At 60.9% G+C, this 19074-nt stretch overlaps 4 protein-coding genes across 6 annotated transcripts in view; 1 reads left to right on the top strand and 3 right to left on the bottom strand.

Annotated features, from left to right (window-relative positions):
* Nucleotides 1-3892, bottom strand: part of ADAP1 (ArfGAP with dual PH domains 1) — a 73853-nt gene extending 69961 nt beyond the window's left edge. For both annotated transcript variants that reach the window (XM_024763547.1, XM_024763548.1), the window contains exon 1: nucleotides 3795-3892. In XM_024763547.1, the coding sequence (XP_024619315.1) occupies nucleotides 3795-3825 (31 nt within the window). In that variant the 5' untranslated portion in view covers nucleotides 3826-3892. The remainder of the gene's footprint in view (nucleotides 1-3794) is intronic.
* COX19 (cytochrome c oxidase assembly factor COX19) lies at nucleotides 897-7547 on the bottom strand. 2 transcript variants are annotated; one of them, XR_003005731.1, is made up of 4 exons: nucleotides 7419-7547; nucleotides 6885-6996; nucleotides 3795-3946; nucleotides 897-3338 (listed from the first exon to the last, which is right to left on the bottom strand). XR_003005731.1 is itself a non-coding variant. In XM_024763550.1 (3 exons), exons 1-3 carry the CDS (start codon nucleotides 7498-7500, stop codon nucleotides 3862-3864), a joined length of 279 nt encoding a protein of 92 aa, XP_024619318.1. In that variant the 5' UTR covers nucleotides 7501-7547; the 3' UTR covers nucleotides 1967-3861. The 2 variants fall into 2 exon arrangements, 1 of the variants encoding a protein (XP_024619318.1); XM_024763550.1 differs by having other exon boundaries at nucleotides 1967-3946.
* A 4383-nt stretch (nucleotides 7548-11930) lies between these two features.
* LOC112412055 (uncharacterized) lies at nucleotides 11931-14248 on the bottom strand. Its single transcript, XM_024763512.1, has 6 exons — nucleotides 14245-14248; nucleotides 14050-14078; nucleotides 13512-13894; nucleotides 13178-13272; nucleotides 12384-12440; nucleotides 11931-12297 (listed from the first exon to the last, which is right to left on the bottom strand). Exons 1-6 carry the CDS (start codon nucleotides 14246-14248, stop codon nucleotides 12155-12157), a joined length of 711 nt encoding a protein of 236 aa, XP_024619280.1. The 3' UTR covers nucleotides 11931-12154.
* CYP2W1 (cytochrome P450 family 2 subfamily W member 1) overlaps nucleotides 14247-19074 on the top strand; it is an 11239-nt gene continuing 6411 nt past the window's right edge. Inside the window, exons 1-8 of the mRNA XM_024763511.1 lie at nucleotides 14247-14273; nucleotides 15093-15290; nucleotides 16193-16355; nucleotides 16670-16819; nucleotides 16887-17044; nucleotides 18310-18483; nucleotides 18817-18955; nucleotides 19042-19074. Coding sequence (XP_024619279.1) covers nucleotides 14247-14273; nucleotides 15093-15290; nucleotides 16193-16355; nucleotides 16670-16819; nucleotides 16887-17044; nucleotides 18310-18483; nucleotides 18817-18955; nucleotides 19042-19074 — 1042 coding nt within the window. The remainder of the gene's footprint in view (nucleotides 14274-15092; nucleotides 15291-16192; nucleotides 16356-16669; nucleotides 16820-16886; nucleotides 17045-18309; nucleotides 18484-18816; nucleotides 18956-19041) is intronic.

The raw sequence follows: 19074 nt of genomic DNA, 5'->3' as shown, positions 1-19074 counted from the left end.
GGGACTAACAGGAGGGAGGTGGGAGGGCCAGGGCCAGAGGGAGGTGCGGGGAGGAGGCCGAGTCGGGGATGAGAGAAGCCACTGGCTCAGATGGAGGACAGCCTCGGGCCAGCGGTGCCTCTAGGAGCTGGAAGAGGAGGAGACGGACCCTCCCCTTTGGACTTGTGGCCTCCGGGCTGGGGCATAAATGTGTTGTTTAAGCCACCAAGTCTGTGCTGACCTGTTAGTGGGGAAGAAACCTGACTTGCCTTTTTTAAAAAATAAAAACACTGCCTTCCTAACAGTAGACATATTCCAGCCACCCCGTGTGCTGCCTGAGGTTTTCACAGAGTTGCTAAAAGGACCTGGGGCCCAGCCAGCAGAGTGGAGGCCTGTGCGAGGCTGTGGACGGAGGGTGGCCTGGCCCTGCGCCCCGAGCTTCCGCCCCAGGGGCTGGAGTGAGAGCCAGGTCAAGGGGCTCCGTTGGCCTCACTTGCCGGGAAGGCAGCTGTGGGCCCAGGTCTGACCTGATTGCTCCGGCTTACCTCCTGCCTAAGGAGGACACTTGGAAAACATTCCGGAAACTGTCTTCTAATAATGTCGTCGGCTCATCGTGACGAGTATGTACGAGAAATAAAAGGCATTCTTTACATGACAAATGATGGGCAACTAAAAATATCTCACAGGCGCTTTGGCAGGACCAGACAGGGTGTCTGGACCCCTGAGCCTGGCATTTTTAGCAACTGAGACCCAGGAGACAGCAGGCAGCGCGGGAAGCTGCTGCCCTTTGTCAAGAGCCCGACCGTCCCCTCCTGACGCAGAAACCACTGCGTCTGCATTCTATCTGAGATTCATGAATGTGTTTCAAAGTGAGTATTTACCCAATCACGTATATAGAAAGTTCAACTACAAAGAGCTTAGCACAAAACATTTTTTTAAATGATTCCAAAATAATTTCAGACTTCCAGAAAGTTGCAGAAACAGGCCACAGTTCTGTCTGCCTGCTTCTCCCGACGACACCCTCTGCGAGCACAGGACAAGAAGTGCTGTGACTGACGTGCGGGCCCTCGGGCTCCCTGGTGGCCCTAGCCTCCCTGGACCCTTGGCCCGGGGCAGCCCCTCCACCTGTTGTCCAGGACGCGGCCCTTCCGGGGAGCGCTGCTCCTCACTCTGCAGCCCGTCCCTCATGTCAGGTGTGTCTGCGTGGCTCATTAGACTGACGTGAGGCACTCCTGGCAAGACAACGGCAGAAGCAATGCCGCCTTCTCAGGGCATCGGTCGGGGCAGGCGCTGTGGGGAGCGGGCAGTCAGGCAACCACGCTGAGAAGCCTCAGCTGCTTGCCAAGTGCCTCGCGGGGTGCCCTCCAGACCAGGCAAACCTGTTCCACATCACGCTGCCCACCCACCTCAGGACCACCGACGCCCCTTCCTTCCACGTGGGTTGGGACCCGGAGGAGGGGTGTCCCTTCCTGCACTAATACGTTTACCCCATTCAGTATTTCCATCAACGGCGGCTCCTGGGTAGGAACTGATTCTGCAGCCAAAGCCCACAACAGTCCTTCCTTCTTCTGCTCCACTGGTCCCCGATCGGGCCACGGGAGCTCCATCGCATGTCCTCTCGACAAGCCCATCATGGTTCCAGCAATTCCTTACTTTCTGACACAAGAGGGTCCAGGCTCACCTGGACCTTCCTGCCCCTGGGTCCTCCTGCTGGAGAGAGGCTCAGATCCGTGCTGCCAGGGGTCACTGCTCCTGGTCCCTTGGTGCCCAGAGCGAGGGGACGTCCGTACGAGCACGCGCGCACGCATACACACTTACATGTCTGCTTCCCTACCCGCTGCCCCGGCAGATGTCCGAGAGCCAGGATCCCACGGCCCCGGCTCTCATCACCCACAGCACAGCTCCAGCTTTTTCCACCTTAAAATTCACAGCCTCAGAACCACTGTCCACGTGAAGAACATACATAGTAACCAGGGCACAAATCTCATCTTTTTGTCTCTAGCTTTAATCAAAACACTGTTTTCCAAAGCTACCTGGACAAGTCCCGTCCCGCCGGCCCCTCTGCTGTGGGCAGAGTCAGCATTTGCGACACGGCTGGGCTCGGGGTCACTGCCGCTGTCCCACGGTGGCCCCCCCACGTCCCGGTTTCGAGCACGGAAAACAAGAACATGGCTCCGAGCCAGGAGCACTCAGAGAGCGGCCTCCCACCCCCACAGCTGTCAGCAACCATCCTCGCTGCTCTCCAGTTTGCCTCCCGGAGTGGCCTGTTGCTCAGACACGCGGCTGTTGTGCTGGCTCCTTCTCTCTCTCTCACCACGACGTTCTCTGGGCCCTGGTTCCCTCTCAGAGCCTGCTCACGGTGAGCCACCCCTGGGGCAGCGCGGGGCGCTCCGTTCTCTCTCCCCCAGTCCTTCCTGCGGCCGCCCAGGGCCCTGTCTCTAAATGCTTGCCAATTGCAGACAATGCTGCCATAAATGACCTCGTGTGTGTGTGACGCAGCACTGTTGGAAAACAGAATATATTTTCGTGGCTCACTTTGCTGACAGAAACCACGGCTTTTCATGAACTAGCTAAAAATATGCAGACAAGCTGCAGAGCAATTAGAAGCACAGACAGAGCCGACGCTGAACAGTGACAGACCACAGGTGCAGCCCTTGGTGCTGGGGAGCCCCGCGGAGATGGGACCAGCGGGGAGGGCCTGACCGAGTATGGCCATCACCGTAGGACCGAGGCAGAGGGACGTCAACACAGAGAACTGGACACGGCCGAGGAGCAGACCACGAGGGTTTCCCGGAGCCTGGCCTGGGTCGCCAGGCAGAAGAAGGGGGGGATCAGGGCCGGCTGTCCCCACCAGCGGGGACACACCTGGATTCTCCCAGCACTGGCCACACTGGGACAAAAGCCAGCTGACTGGGGGGCCAGGGAAGGCAGTCCACAGGGCAGGTCCGGGGGCTCCGCTGTGGTTCTGTGCCCAGACGACAAGGCGCCCCAGAAACGCCATCGCGGGGTCTGCACCCCCAGGAGGTCTGTCCTGACAGCGCCCCGGGCAGCTCTCAGCGGGAACGCGCTGCCCCGACCACGTTTGGCCGGGAAGCAGGGATGGCTGCGGTCTCGGGGGCTTCCTCGGAGTAAAAGCACTGGAGGCTACCGTGCACATCGATCGACGGGGGGACGTTCCGTTTCTCGGTTACAGCAAATGAGTTCTTAAAATTAAACCATCTAGTTTAACAAGTATCGTCTGATCCGAATCAGAAAATGCCGCTGGACCAGAAAGATACGTGGTGTTTGTGCATCAGCAAAAGAAAATCAAGAAGTCAGAAAAATCAAAAGCCAGGCTGCTTCCCACTTCCAAGCTTATCCTCAAAGAGAAAGAAAAAAAGAAAGAAAAGGCACGTATATTTATGAGTACAAAGAGAAACGCATTTGCTAGGAAACGTTTTCCTCATAATCTCTGTCTACATAACAGACCGCAATTCGCGAACATTTATCACTTTTGCACCAAAAAGACACGCAGAACCCGTGATGTGAATCCAGCATCTCACAGGAACCTGTGGTGTCCACTCACTAGGCGGACGTCATCCGGCACCTCACCTTCCCAGGAGCCCCATCGCACACCTGAACTTAAAGATAAAACCTAACACTCCTGGGGGAAAATGGGATCTAAAAGGGACCATGGTTTTCCAGAATCCTTTTGGGAGCTTCAGAAGACGAGCCATTTCCTAGCCACGAGGCGCATCGATCAGGGAGGAGTGTCTGTCTTTATTTCGAGTGGCACCTCGCGGGCGTCACCAAAGCCCCTTCCTGAGCCACAGTACCTACAAGCAAGCTGCTGGGGCGGCAGGTCATCGGACAACCCCACACAGCCCTGCGGGCTTCTTCCCATCACGGTTCCGATTTTGTCTCCGACTTTCCATCTATCAAATCTCCAAATCCCAGTTTTTCCAGGGGTTCTGGTGCCATCAGCTGCCTGAAAGGAAAAGAGAGCTGTCAGGGTGGCCGGGAGGACAAGTCCTGTCCACGTGGGGCCGAGGTAGGCCCTGGGCACCCGCCACCATCTCACCCCCAACCACTCCGTCCTGGGAACAGACCCCGAGCGGTACCCTTAGCCCTGCACCCCCGAGGGGCAGGAAGCAGCCGAGGCCGGGACAGAGGAGCCCCGCCGCGCTCCCGGCCACACCTCCCTCGTCACGTCGCCCCGGAACTCGCGGGGCCGGCCGCCTAGACAGCCAGGAGGAGACCAGAGGCAGAGCGCGTCGAGGTGCAGGGGTGAAGGAAAGCCTGGCAGCTCCGGGGTGCAGTCCCTCCACTCCTGCCCCCTTTACCTGCCCCTGACTGCCATGCGCACGAAACCCAGTGGCCCAGCAACAGTCCTTAAGACGATGTCCCCAGAATCGCAAACCCCAGGTGGCACAATCTAACCTGGCAGCAGGTTAAACCAACTGTACAGTGATGGGATGCACAAGACACTCCTTAAACCCAAAGCAGGCAAATAATGATGATAAACCTTCCCACATCTTTGCCAAAAGAGTACAACTGGCCGACAGCTCTTACAACTGACTGTCAGCTCCACTGCGGTCGGCAGGACCACGACTCCCAAAGGACACCCTATTCCCTAGAGCTTGTGAGTGCGACCTTACACGGGAGGGGGGTTAAGACTGAAGATGAAAATAACGCCGTCAATCAGCCAGTCTGGAGATGAGACCAGCATGGATTATCCAGGTGGACCCAACCTAATCCCATGAATCCTTAAAATCAGAGAAACTTTGCTGGCTCTGGTCAGAGAGAGAAAATGTAGAGAGGAGAGAGGAGGGGACAGACGCAGCCCTGTGGAACGTGAGGGTGGAGCAAGGGGCCTCGGGCTGAGGACACGGCGTCGCTGGGAGCTGGGACAGGCCGGGAGACAGCGCCTCCGGAGGGAACCTGCCCGCACCTGATCACGGTGACCAGCGTTCACTGGCCGCACCCTGGGTCGGGCAGAGGGCTTTCCCAGGACCGTCTGCTCTACCCTCTGGCACCCGGTCAGGAGGCCCGGCCTCAGGCGGGAACCGGACCTGAGGTCGGGGATCACACGTGTGTTTGCTGGGTCTCTGCCGACAGTGCAACCCCAATTTTAACAGTTGCTGCTGTGAGAAAACATGCCCCCACCTAAGTCACAGACACGTCCACTTCAGGCTGACAGGGCCCGAGTCCTCGCGAGGCGACTTGCAAACCCTACCACGGTCTGGTTTTTAAAACGACACACGTGAAGTAGGTAGGGGCAAAATAAGGTCTGGAATGTCGGCAGAAAGGAAAAAAGAGGAGGAGAAAAGAGACTTTTAAAAAGGGTGATGGATAAGGGCAAAATGGGAAAAACCTTGACCCTGAATCTGGGTGATGGTTGTGGAGATCTAGACGATCCTCTGCTTTGGTACGTTTGAGGATTTTCATTGAAAACAAACTGAAAGTCTCCAGTCAAAATAACTGGCCAAGTCAGAAACACATACATCCCCGTACATTCATCCAAACGTCGCCTGACCAACCAGGGAAGCCACTTGAATCGTGGGACCCACAGAGCGGCCGGCCGCGTCCCCGTCTCCCCGCGTCCTCGGCGGCCCAGGGAGGATGGTGCCCAAAAGCTGCGCTGGGTGAGGGGCCGCCACATGGAGACGCGGGCAGCTCCCTCCCAGGGGCAAACGGGGCAAAGAGGGCGCTTCTGCTGGCCCTGCCTGGAAGCCCTGGTCAGGCAGCAGGAGCTGCTCTGGGACCCAACCAGCCAAACCCTCCGAGCAACCTCACGCAGGAGCTGCCGGGCCGCGTGCTGGCCCAGGGACGACCGACCCAGGGACGGTGACGCGAGCTCCGGGGAGGCGGGCCACCTGCTCACACCCTCGCACAGGGCGGAGACCAGCTGCAAAGTCAGTCTCGGAGGCGTGGCCACACCAAGAAGAAACTCGAGGAGTTCAGGTGTTTTGAAGACGCGTCAACTTGAAAGAGAGTGACTGAAACGCGCAGATCCGACTGGCGCTACTCGGGGCTGGGGCGGCCCGTCGTCAGATGCCAGCACCGCAAGCCTGCGCGACTCGGGAAGCCACCTGAGGGTCCGTCCCCCTAAAGGCCCCAGTGTCCCCGACAGCCCTCAACACGCCGGGGCCTGAGAAGCACAGCAGATCTTGCCTGCGGCGGAATGTCTGAGTTTGTTAAGGGAAAATGAAAATGAGGCTCAGGTTTATGTCAACCTGCCTTCAGACAAGGCCTCTGATGACTCCTCAGTGAACTAATGAAGGGCTCAAAGGGCAGAAATAAAAGTTCCCACCCAAGGACGTAATTGTACGTTACACACTTTCCCCGCGAAGGTTTACAATAGTACTTATTTTAAGGGAAGTCTCAACAGATCAGTTAAGAGCGTTCCTGTTTTCTTTAAAGGTGAGGTCCAGTACATTCTGATTAAGGCAGGAAGGGTCACTCGTCGTTCATCGTTCCTCACAGGGCCCAGTGTCTCGCCTGTCACGCTGCAAACAGCTCTGAGCCGACGTGGAACAAAACAACCGAGCACAGACTTCTATGTTCCAAGAAAAGTATTTACAGGAATAAGCTGCGTACCCACAAATCTTCACATCTTTCGACTCAGTCAGCATTTTTATGATGCCCGATTCTGACAGCTGAATGACGTGTCAGTAGCACCCAAATGTGGGAAGAAAATACTCGGAGGCAGGCAATCATGTCCAATGCTATCACGGGAGAAAAGGTTCCCGTGATTTTGCTAAACAACTTGGAGTACAACTGAACCTCTGAAAAGCCTCAACTTCGCGGGCAAGCAGCCCTACAGTTCCGAAACACAAGCTCAACTGAGACCTCTGGGGACCAACATTTTAGCCAGAGACGCGGGAGGGGGGAGAAGCCATACATCACCGTTGGCGTGTACTCGCCTCTCCATCCTGCACTCCAGGTATTCTTTTGACTCGTTTCTGCACGAAGCGTTTTCGAAATGGTTGTCCCGGAGACACTTCAGGAATCTCTCTTTAAAGCCTTTACATTCCCCTGTAACAAACAGAAGAGTGTTTCCTTTTTAAAGCGGAAACATCACACGCCCGCCCCGCAGCCTTACTGGTAGAACCCCTCCTCCCCCTCTGAAAACTGGTTTCCTCCCGAAACACGCTGGAAACGAAATGGAAAAAGCAAATGTACCAAGCGGGCAAGCAAGTACAGGAGAAGGAGGGCATCCGGGCGGCGGGACTCCGCGTCCCCTCCCCGGTTCCGAGGGCCCAGCCCCGTCCGGCGCCCACCCTAGGGCCGCGGCGGGAGGCCCTGAGCCGGGACCGGACCCGGCCGGGCCGAACCCAGCCTCAGCGGCCCCGCCCGCGCCGCAAGCAGACGCCAGCGCCTCCCCGGCCGCGCGGCTCCAACGAGCCGGCCCAGGGCTGCGCCGGTCCGGCCGGGGAGCCCCGACCGCCCCCGCTCACCGAAGTGATCCAGCGGGAAGCTGCCCTTGTCCGGGGGCCGCGGCTGGAAGCTCTTGGACCCGAAGTTCATGGCCGTCGACATGATGACGGCGCCCGGAGTCTCCAAGAGCGACGCGCGCTGTACGCAGGACGGCCGGCCGAGCGCCGAGCAGGCCCCCGCAGGAGCGCCGATCACGTCGAGCGTCGAGCGGCCCCCCTGGTCGCTTGGCCCCGCCCCTCGCCCTATAGGGCCCGCCCTCACCACCAGGGCCCCACCCCCGGGCTCTAAAAGGCCCGGACCCTCCGCCAATTGCTCTGCGGGACCCTATGACCCTAAGGGCAACCCAGCGGCAGAGGGTCCAGCCGTCACCTCCTCACGATGAGGAAATGCAAGTTCAGAGACGTTCAGCAACTTGCCCAAGGACACACAGCAGACTTGCACGGTCCTGCAGGCTGTGCCTATGGGTCTCTGTATCCCCGAGAGTCTGCAGGGGCTTCTCCCCACTGGGCACCAGGGCCTAATCCTGGTGCTTGCCTGGTGAGAAGGAAGGAGCGTTAGCTTCCTGCGGCTGCCACAACAAAGTGCACACTCTGGGTGGCTCAGAACAACAGAAATTCTCTCAGTTCTGGGGGCCTGTCGTCTGAGATTGGAGCATCCACTCCTGGCCTCTGCCATCCCTGCTGGTGGGTTGCTGGCTTGTGGATGCATCACCCTATCTCTGCCTCATCGTGTGGCCTCTCCCTGTGTGTCACTGTCCAAATCTCCTCCTTTTATGAGGACGCACTTGTATTGGATTAGGGCCCACCCCGATGACCTCACCTTAACTAATTACATCAGCAAGGACCCCGTTCCCGAAAAGGTCACGTTCTAAGGTAGGGGGAGCTAGGACTTCAATATATGAATTTGGGGACACAATTCAACAGATAAGAGAGTAAAAATGCATCATAAACAGGAAAGCCCCTGGTGGTCATTTATTATCGTTGTTATGGCAACAGTAACAACAGGGAAAGGGCTCAGTGGGGACCCCAGCTCTCCCCAGCCGAACCCCTCCCAGCCCTGCACCCTGGGCAGAGCCTCTGGCTTTCATCTGGGTGACGGGGAAAGTGGGCGGCCGCCCGCCCAGCACACCCTGTTGTCTGTGATTCTGCCCTGAGCTCCAATCCCCACCTGCATAACAGTCACTGGCACCCGCTGTGTGCCAGGCCCCAGACGTAAGCACAGAGGGGACTTGGCATCACAGTCACCACTGGCCCCTCTGGACAAGCTCTCCTGCCCCCAGGCCCTGCCCCTTGTAATGTCAGGAGCTTGCCAGCCAGTCCCAGCAGCCCCTCCCCCACAGGCCTGCCCCCTTCCAGGGCTGACTTGGGTGCCCCCTCCTCCAGAAGGCATCTGCTTGCCTCCACCCACTTGAAGCCCCCCCCCCACACCCGTGGTGCACACCACCGGATCTCTGTGCCTGAGGCTGGATTCTCTGTTTGTCCAGAGCCAGCACAGAGCTCCACCAAACGTTTGTGGGCCGACAACAGGGGTCTGCAGGGAGAGCCCATCCTGTTGTCTGGGCCTTGGTCGACCTGGGGCTCTGGGCCCACTTAAAACTACAAAAGGAAGATTGTACCTGTTCCTGCCGTGTTAACAACCGTTCACACCGCTGGGGCCAGGGGCCGCACACTGGGTTATTCATTAATATGTTTCCAGGGCTGGTGAACAATGGAAGCTTTTATTACCCAGCAAGTAGCACTTTTCCACTTGACTAGATCGTACCACTTAGCAGTAAAAGGAACAGCCCATCCCCACCAGGGCTGCCCGTACCTCTCCGTCTGGCAGCCCTGAGGGACCAGTGAAGCACCAGAGGCCCAGTGACCGGGAGGTGACGGCCAGCTTTTAACTGACATGTCTGTACCTGACAAGCGGTTATTGCTTTGTAGGAGATGTTTAGCAGTGCACAGATTTGAAAATTGGGGAAGGAGCTAATGTTTTTGGAACCCCTCTTACGCGCCGGGCTGTTTAGTGTGGGGTCACGGGGCCGGGAACAGTGCCCAGAACACAGTAGGTGTTCTGTTAATATTTTTTGAAGAGGGAATCCGCTGGCGGTCCAGTGGTTAAGACTCCGCGCTTCCACTGCAGGGGGCGCAGTTTCGATCCCCGGCAGGGAAACTCGGATCGCACATGCTATGTGGTGCGGCCAATCAATCTATAAAAATAAAAAAATATTTTTGTAGAATGAACGTAGCTGGGCAGGTATTATTACCCTCATGTCACACGTAGAGACACAGAGAGGCCAAGCCCCTTGGCTTGAGGTCAAGAAACGCCACCGAAATGAGAAGCCCGTGCACCACAACGAAGAGTAGCCCCTGCTCTCCACTAGAGAAAGCCTGCGCACAGCAAGGAAGACCCAACGCAGCCAAAAATAAATACATAAATAAAATTTTTATTAAAAAAAATGTTACACAGCATTGCCTCCGCCATGGTCACAAGCTCCCACTCAAATTCAAGGGCAGGGCCCCTGCTCTCCACGGGCGGAGAACAAACTATACGAAGAACTTATGGGCTGGGTGCTGTCATTGCAACATGCCGTCTGCCTCAGCTAACAAGTGGATGGAAGGGCTGAGTGTGGAGCCAGGTGTGTGCAACTCCAGACCCGTCTAGGGAACACCCTGAACCTCGGGTGTCAAGGCCAGGTGTGACCTAAGCCCCAGTAGGAGCCTGGCGACCCCTGGCCAGCGGGGGGCCTGGCCAATCAGGTCTGACCAGAGCAACCCCCAGGCTTCTGCCTGAGCACCAGGACAGAGCCAGTGGAACTGCACACTGGACTGCGGCTAGAAGGACGCGAGGCTGGGCGGCCGGCTGTCGTCTGGCCACCGTTACTCGCCCCAGAGTGCAGCCAGCAGACCCAAGAGCAAGGAGAATTCATCCAAATCCTAATAACATCATCTGCTCCCTGGGTCTACCCTTGCCTGAAACTACGAGATAGCTGATCCTCCCACTTTAACAAATTCTGCTGTCAAAGTGTCATTTTCAAAAGGCTTTCAGCCAAATATATACTGAGCACGTGTCACCATTTTATCTCACCCGTTAACAAGGTGAACGAGTCTAGATGGCAAGGCTGGCTCAAAGAAGAATGTCAAACCCTGACGGATCCACATGCCGTCAGAGAAGGAGCTCCGGAACGAGGCTGCTGAGCTGGGCTCAGGAGTTAACGTCTAACATTGATGTCAGGTTAATGTCTTAACAGGACAATAAAGCCACAACCTTGCTTATCTTCTCCACCAGACGGAAGTCACCTGCATGTTTATGGGGGAAAATCACCTGCACTTTTCCTATTTTCCGCAAGGTAACCTCCAGCTTCGTGGCACCTGGGCCTGGTCGATAATAAACGGCAAGTCAGAGAAAGCAACCCTCCCGGGCCGAACGACACCCGGCAGGCTGGTTAGACAGTGACCCCGTGAAGGGACACACGTCACCCATTTGCCTCGTTTCTGCGAGTGGGGTAATTTTCTGAACTCTGCTTCCACGGTCTCCTGGGGCTGCCCTAACAGGACCACAGCCTAGGGGGCTGAAAACACCATCAACTCACACCCTGTCAGCTCTGGAGGCTGGTGTCGCAGGGCCATCTCCCAGCGGCGGCTCCAGCAGAAGGGGGGCCCTTCCTGCCCCTTTCAGCTTCTGGGGCTCCCACGCTCCTTGGCTTGTGGCCGTGGCCTGCACCTCTGCCTCTGTCACTGCGCGAGAGGCAGGATGACCTCTCTAAAGACCCTCCCTCCAAACAAGGTCCTATTCTGAGGCTCTGGGTGGGTGTGAATGTTGGGGGGATGTCCTTCGACCCAGTGCCCTGCTCCAGCCAGTTTGGGGTTTCTTCCCTATGAAGAGTCCCAGCAGGCACAGAACCCCTGGGTTCAAGTGATGCAATGCAGAGGCAGGGGGCCCTTCTGGACTCCAGGGTGTGGGCGCCACCTCAAAGTTCAGGGGTCACGAGCTTGAAAAATCACTCTTGTTGCCGAGAAAAGGGACCGGCTGGCCTGGAGCAGAGCTCAGGAGACCCCCCAGCATTTGGTGTCAGATATCGGGGGGCAGGAAATGAAGGCGCGGCGGAGACCAGGGACACCCGGAGGAGGCGGCTCGTCCTGAGGCCCTGCAGACGCGGGGGCAGGAGGGGCCTCACCTGGGGTGTGGGGCATCGCGGGTGCAGCTGCTTCCCCGGGTGGGAACGTTGCCAGATCTGACGAGAAGCAACCCCTCGGCTCGGGTAGCGCTGCCAGGAAGTTATCTTACAGCAACCGGGCAGCTGTGCACAGGGACAGGCACACAGGTCTTTTTATTTTATTTTTTATAAATTTATTTACTTTTGGCTGCGTTGGATCTTCATTGCTGTGTGCGGGCTTTTCTCTAGTTGCGGCGAGCAGGGGCTGCTCTTCGTTGCGGTGCGCGGGCTTCTCATTGCAGTGGCTTCTCCTGTTGAAGAGCATGGGCTCTAGGCGCGCGGGCTTCAGTAGTTGTAGCACGCGGGCTCAGTAGCTGTGGCACACGGGCTTAGTTGCTCCGCGGCATGTGGGATCTTCCTGGCCCAGGGCTCGAACCCGTGTCCCCTGCATTGGCAGGCGGATTCTTAACCACTGCGCCACCACGGAAGCCCCACACAGGCATTTTTAGCAGGAGGTTCGTAAGGGCCTGAGATGGACTGACGGACAGGCAGGCCCAGCCCGACGAGGCAGCAGTTACGCAGTGGGAAGGAGGCCCCTGCTCGGTCCTGGCTACATCGTTACCATAAAAATAAAATGCAGAGACTTTGGCTGATGGAGATGTTCACTGTCCTGAATGTGGCAAAGTGTCCCGGGGTGTCTACGCGTCTCAGCTCATTCAATTGTACGCTTTTACATGCGCCGTTTACCGTACGTGAATAAACTTGTAAAAAAAAAAAAAGCGTGTACACGACAGGGTGCATCTCTGAAGGATGCACGAGGAAGTGGTACGTCGGGGAGGGTGCTCACCTTGCTGAGGGACTGGCTGGACTTCCGGATTCTTTGCTGGTGTGTGTCTATCACCTACTGGAATAGACAAATATCCCAACTAATACCTACATTCATCAAAGAGTCTGTGTGGGAGGCTGTACTGGCTTCACTGGTGGCCCCACAAGAGACGTACCTGCCTGGCCTGGGCCGGTGTCACAAAGGGAAGGGACTCCAGACGAGGCCATCCTGGATCAGGGCCAGCTGAGGGGCGCCAGCAGCCCTCTGGAGCTGGGAGACGAGCACCCCGCCTCGCCCTGAGGAACCAGCCCTGCCCACACCCACCGCGCAGCTGAGGACACTTTCCTGCTGTCCAAACGCCCAGTTTGCTGCGGCCCCTGGACCTCACGCAGGCGGAGCCTGTGACACAGGTCGCTGGGAGGCTGGCAGGACCCTTTCCGAGGGCTGGGCGGGGGCGAGGGGGGCGAGTGGGCGCAGCAGCTTTCTAGGAGTTTGCGAAAGGAGTGGAGCGAGAGGGAGGGATTTTATTATTGCTGTTATTTCAGAGTGCGGGGCGGGGAGAAGGCGCTAGGTGAGCTGAGGAAAGGTGGCAGGGGGCTGGCGGTGCCGGAGAGACGCCCACAGGCCCTGCCGGCGCCACCCCCCGCCTGTGGGGACTGCCAGGCTCGGGGACCCGGGGCACTGCAGACAGAGCAGCGCGGGCGCCCCAGGGCACGGGCCCCGGAAAGCTCGGACTGGACCCTTTGAGAGCCGTCCACCTCCCCTGTCCCAGACTCTTCTAGAACCTTGCTCCTCCCCCATCCATTCCCCCTTACCTTGGCTCCCCTCCTCCAAGGGTGACCCCAAGGCTAGGTCACAGGTCACAGATATCAGCTGTGGCCTCTGTCTCTCGGATACTCGCTCTTGAAGCCTAAAAACACAAGTCCTCCCCCAGCTCGAGCCAGCTCCCCGCCCCGCCGGCCTCCCTCCTCCCCGGGGCCCCTGTGGTTCCCCCAGGATAATCTCCTGCCCTGTAGTCGGAGGACGACACCAGCAGCCCCAGTCCATCTTCCACCGAATCACTTCTCTGGGACCCGAGGCACTCACGTCCTGGGGCCTCACTGCCGACCCCCCTGCTCTTTCCGCCCGTGACCTTCCCCCGCCGCACACCCCGTGCTGGCCAGGACGCCTCCCAGCTGAGCCTGCTTCCGGGTGACCCCGCCAGGCTGTCGGGGGCCGGACACGTCCTCCCCAGCGGCACCGTCCGACTGTGGGGGCGCCTGCTCCTCGAGGCCCCCCACAGGGACCCTGCGTCCGTCTCCAGCGCCTCGGCCACACTGCCCTCCCACCACGAGTGTCCTTCCCGCTCGGTCACCCGGGCGGGGCTCCCGTGGCCATGACCCGGGCCTTCCCAGTGCCCCTTCCGGCTCAGACCTCCAGGCTCTGCACAGGCTGTTCTTCTGCGAGAATGCCCTTCCTCCTGTGACCCACCTCTCCGGCTCCGACACCCAAGGCACTTCCCGTGGCAAAGTCGCTGCCACACGGGGAGGGCCCTTTTAGGATCCCTGCACCACCAGTTTCTGTAGCCCTAGCTCCTGGCCGAGCCTGGTACACGCAGGCACTCAGTAAATGCACACTGGACTAGTTAAGTGAACTGTCCTGGGCGTACAGGAGCCCCAGCCTATGCACCCAGTAGGGGCCTTGGTACCGGCCACTCAGCCCAAATGATCCGGAGACCTAGCAGTCAGAGAGGGGTCCTCCCTCACTGCAGCTCCACGGCTGTGTATCTGGACGGTCTGCCTGTGAGGTAGTGAGCACCCGGTCACGGGAGGTGTGCAAATCGGGGCTCAGAGCGGGTAAGGGCCCTTAGGCGGCCTTGGCTCTGGGGTTTGTGTAGGGGTACGCATGGTGCCCCAGCAGACAGGCCCCGGGGTGAGGGGCCCAGGGGCGCGGATGGGGTTCCCACAGCCTCGTGTTGGGAGGAGGCCCAGAGCAGGCCCAGCCATTTCTGGTGCCAACAGCCCTCCCACCCCTCAGAGCTCGTTTCCCAAACAGCACCTCCTCCCCTCCCAGCTGGGCCACCAGGGTTTAGCAGGCCACAGTGCAGCCCAGACGGGCGGGGGCTCGTGAGCCCAGCCGCCGGTCGCCCAGCCCTGCCTGAGGGGTGGGCCCCTCTGAGCGACCCACCGCCTCCCCGAACCCCCGCCTCGTCCCGGCGCGGCCAGGGCCTCCTGCCTGGGTGACAGTGCTCGAAAAGCCACCAAGGAGCAGACCGCCACTCGGGCGAGCTCTCCGCCGGGGCCTCTGAAGTCCCAGGATTTGAGGCGTTTGCTGTGCAGACCTTGTGGGCCGCTCCACTCCTGGTGTCCCCCCCGGCTCCAGGCAGAGAGGAGCTGGGTGGACACAGGTGGTGGTGGGTTTGGAAGAGGCCAAGGAGTCCTTCAGAGGGAGGCTCAGAGCCTGGGGAGGACGGGGCCCAAGGCCCCTGAGCCCTGGTTCTGACGGGGAGACCGGGCAGGGGCCGAGACCTGTGGGGAGCAGACTGGCCGCCATGCTGTGCGCTCCCCAGCAAGGCGGAGCCCCCAGACGGCCCTGGCCCCACCAGCCCCCTGCCACAGACTCGACCTAACATACCACACACGCCTGTGGCTTTAAGCCGCCTGGCTGTCCCCTGCAAACTGCTCATTCCACATTCTTGGGGTGGTGGGGCGGTGGGGTGGGTGGGGCTCCCGGGACGCATATAAGGCACAGGGCGGCCGGGAGGGGAGCTGGGGCCTCGCCACCGCCGTCCTCACGGCCCTGCTGCTCCTGGGGCTCTGGGAGCTCCTCCGCACCTGCACCCACACCCCCTCCCCGGCCCCCCGCTGGCCCCCGGGGCCGCGCCCGCTGCCCCTCGTCAGGAACCTACATTTGCTGCGTGTGGCACAGCAGGACGAGTCGCTGATGGAGGTGGGTCAGGGCACGCACGTGCTCGGCTGGGCTCTGCGCCTGGGCCCCTGCCGGCCCTGAAGGCACCCCAACCCCAATTTCCAGGACCCCCGTGGGGTGGGAGGTCCGTGCCCAGGGGACACGGGAGGCCCAAGTGCCCGCGTCGCCTCGGGGAAGAGAAAGACATTCCAGCCCACAGGGAAACGGATGGGCGGACCAAGGAGCAGGGGGCCAGGAGTGGCAGGCCTGGAGGGCTCACTGGAGAAGGCAGCTTCTGATGAGTGCCTGCAGGAGGGCCAGGTTTGGGGGGGCCTCGTGGGACGCCTGTTGGGTGTGGCTCCTGCCACCTGGGCTGGAGGCTGAACACCCTCGCCCACCTCGAGCTGGTTGACCCGCTGAAGCAGAGGCACAGGCCCGGCCCCGCCCTCGGAGATCATCCAGCCCACCGCCCCCCTCCACTGAGCTCCAGCTCCCATGATCACTTGGCTGAGGTGCCTCCAGGACCCAACCATGAGGCTGCCTCGTGGCCCCCAGGCCCTGCAGGTGGGTGGGGAGCCGTGATGACCCGCGAAGTCAGCCTGCAGGCACCAGGGTTCTCAGGCCCTGTGCCCAGTTCCGGGCCCTGGAGGCCACTGTCTACACGCCGGTGGCAGAGCGGGCAGTGGACAGGAGTGGCGGGCCCTGCTGCACCGTGTGGTCCACAGCAACTCACTTCCCACCCCCAGGCCTGTCTCCCCATCTGTAAAGTGGGGAGACGACAGCCCTCCCGGCCCAGGCGGGCGTGCCGGGAGGACAGAAGGGAGGGGGCCCACACAGAGGCCCAGGAGCCTCCCTGAGTCCTCCACATATGGTGGGCGGGGCCTGAGGGGCTCCCAGGGGAGCTGGGGGTGGAGCCGCAGGCCGATCCCTGCCTGTCCCCACAGCTCGCGGAACAGTACAGGCCGGTGTTCGCTGTCCATCTGGGGCGCCAGAAGACGACGGTGCTGACCGGCTACGAGGCGGTGAGGGAGGCCCTGGTGGGCACCGGGCAGGAGCTGGCCGGCCGGCCCCCCATCGCCATCTTCCAGCTCATCCAGGGAGGCAGGGGTAGGTGTGTGGCGGGGTGAGGGGGCTTCCACCAGGCAGAGAGGGGCCAAGGAGAAGGGTCGGTCCCCATACCTGCGGCAGCTGGGGGAGTGCTCCCAGTGTGGCCCAGGGGGAGTGCCAGGGTGTCCACGCGGCCAGCTGGGCGCACCGGGGACCAGGGAACACCAGAAAGGGCTGGGCCAGCCGAGGCCAGCTTCCAGGGGCCAGGCCTGGGGGAGGGAGTGAGGCCCCAGCCAGGCCCCCGCCCCGTCGGTCAGCCCCCCGTTGCTCCCTCCTGCATCACCTGGGCCGCTCACGGGGTGTCCGGCCCGCAGGCATCTTCTCCTCCTCCGGGGAGCGCTGGAGGGCCGCCCGCCAGCTCACCATGCGCACCCTCCGTGGCCTGGGCGTGGGGAGGGCGCCCGTGGCCGACAAGGTCCTGCAGGAGCTGAGGTGCCTCACGGCGCAGCTGGACAGCTACGGAGGTGAGTGGGGGCTGGCGCGCCCCCTTCCCGGGGGCCCCTCAGCTCTGAGGCCTCTCTCCACCCCCAGGCCGGCCCTTCCCGCTGGCCCTGCTCGGCTGGGCTCCCTCCAACATCACCTTCATGCTCCTCTTTGGCCAGCGGTTCGACTACCGGGATCCCGTGTTCGTGTCCCTGCTGGGCCTCATCGACAGGGTCATGGTCCCCTTGGGGACGCCCGGCCTGCAGGTGAGAGGTCACTGCTCCCCGCTTGCTGGGTGGGGGCAGGGAGAGCCGAGCTGCCGCTTCGGGAAGCAGCATAGCAGGCCCCAGGCGCGCTTCTACCAGCCACGTGACCCCAGGCCAGTCCCGTGCTCCTGGGAAACGAGGGGCAGGGGTCCTCGCCGCCTCCTCCACACCTTCCGTCAGCAATAGAGGCATCTGCTCAGAGGTGCGGGTGGGACCCGGGCATTTCTTCCCCGGATATGGGGCTCGATGTCCCCCAGGCCCCCAGCCCTCGAACCGGGGGTCCTCCCTCAGGCTCAGGAATCACAGGGATCCGTCCTGGCTCTCAGAACCCCCAGGACTGCGTGCATTTCATTTTCCAGAAGGTAACTGTTGTCACCTGTCCCCCGTTACCAGTTTTAGCCATAACGTGCTTAGGCATGCACGTTGAGGCGGGGTACGCACGTACGCTGGCACGTGGCTCACGTGTACTTTTCAGCCCCGTCTCTCCAGGACCCGAGCCCGTGGGCGTGGGGTGGGCACTCATGGCTTGGGTCCTGATTCTAAGTCATCCCTCGCGGCTGGAGGAGGCTCGGACGGGCAGGAAGATGTGGCCTCCGCCCGAGAGTAGCCTGGCCGAGTCCCGCCAGGGAGCCCCAGGAGGATGGAGGCCAGAGGGTCGGGGGCTCCAGGGAGACAGAATGTTCCGTGGCCTTCCGAGCCTGTGCCCCGTGGGATGGCTCGCATTCTGGGGGACACGGTGGTGCGAGTGTAATCAGAGGGCGGCTGACAGCCGTGTCAGACAGGCTGTGCCGTGAGCCCCGTTTCACGACGTCGTGAGCTGAAACTCTGAAGTTTGCAAGTCCCCCTTTTTTTCTAATGACCCAGCACATTCAAAGTTACTTCCACAGCGGCAGCCCTCACCCTTCTCCCTCTTCCCCGCTTTGGTGGGTGGGGGAGCAGGGGGGCCGTGATGGCAGGCTCCTGCTGTGACTTGCACGGACCCCCAGGGGTGTTACCTGTCGAGCAGCCCCTCCTTCCTGCACTCAGGTAGACGACTTCATCACAGCCCCTGGGGCTGCTGGTCCCACTGAGAGGGTGAGGGAGGGGCCCCGTGAGCAGGGAGCAGGTGCCCCCTTGTGGCACCTCTACCTGGGGTCTGGGGCTGCGCCAGGGGCCCCCGGACAGGTGAGCACAGCTGCCGGAGTACGGATCCGCCCCTCACCAGGTGGGGCTGTGGCGCCTGTGCCCTCACCCCCCAACTACACCGTCTTGCCCCCTGCCCCCAGCTGTTCAACATCTACCCTTGGCTCGGGGCCCTCCTCCAGCTGCACCGGCCCGTCCTGCGGAAGGTGGAGGCGGTGCGGGCCATCCTGAGGAACCTCCTGGAGGCACGGCGGCCCCCCGCGCCCGGGCGAGGGCCCGTGCAGAGCTACCTGGACGCCCTGATCCAGCAGGGCCAGGTGTGGGCAAGACCCACCCCACCACCCAAGAGACCTGGGGGGCATCCCGGGGCCCCACCCAGGAGGAGAGGTGCTGGGGAGGGAGGCATGCTGGCCCTACGCCATACTGCTCCACCTCCTGGTGGGGAGCCTCTCTAAGCCTCAGTCTCCTTATCTGTGAAATGGGACGGTTGTAAGGCTGCGGTGAACCCAGAATGCCGTAGGCGCTCGGTGGATCCTGGCAGTATCCTTCCCGCCAGGCCTCTGTCTTCTATGCCTTTTTTGAGCCTGGGGCTGGCGGGGGGGTCCATGGAGCCAGCCTCCAGCTGAGCCCAGCCCCACCCACCTCTGCAGGGGAAAGACCCCAAGGGCCTGTTTGCCGAGGTCAACGTGGTGGCCTGTGCCCTGGACATGGTCATGGCTGGCACGGAAACCACGTCCGCCACACTGCAGTGGGCCGCCCTCCTGATGGGCAAGCACCCGAGCGTGCAGGGTGAGCCCGTGAGCCCGTTCCCGCAGGGCCCAGGACCGAGGGGCAGAGGCTCCCCGGGACGCTGGCGCCCACCCTCTTGCCCGCAGGCCGGGTGCAGGAGGAGCTGGACCGAGTGCTGG

This window comes from Neophocaena asiaeorientalis, unplaced genomic scaffold, assembly GCF_003031525.2.
Source record: "Neophocaena asiaeorientalis asiaeorientalis breed wild unplaced genomic scaffold, Neophocaena_asiaeorientalis_V1.1 scaffold223, whole genome shotgun sequence".
NCBI classification, from domain to species: domain Eukaryota; kingdom Metazoa; phylum Chordata; class Mammalia; order Artiodactyla; family Phocoenidae; genus Neophocaena; species Neophocaena asiaeorientalis.
Note: the sequence above shows the minus strand (reverse complement) of the source record. Positions and strands in the feature narration are given on the sequence as shown.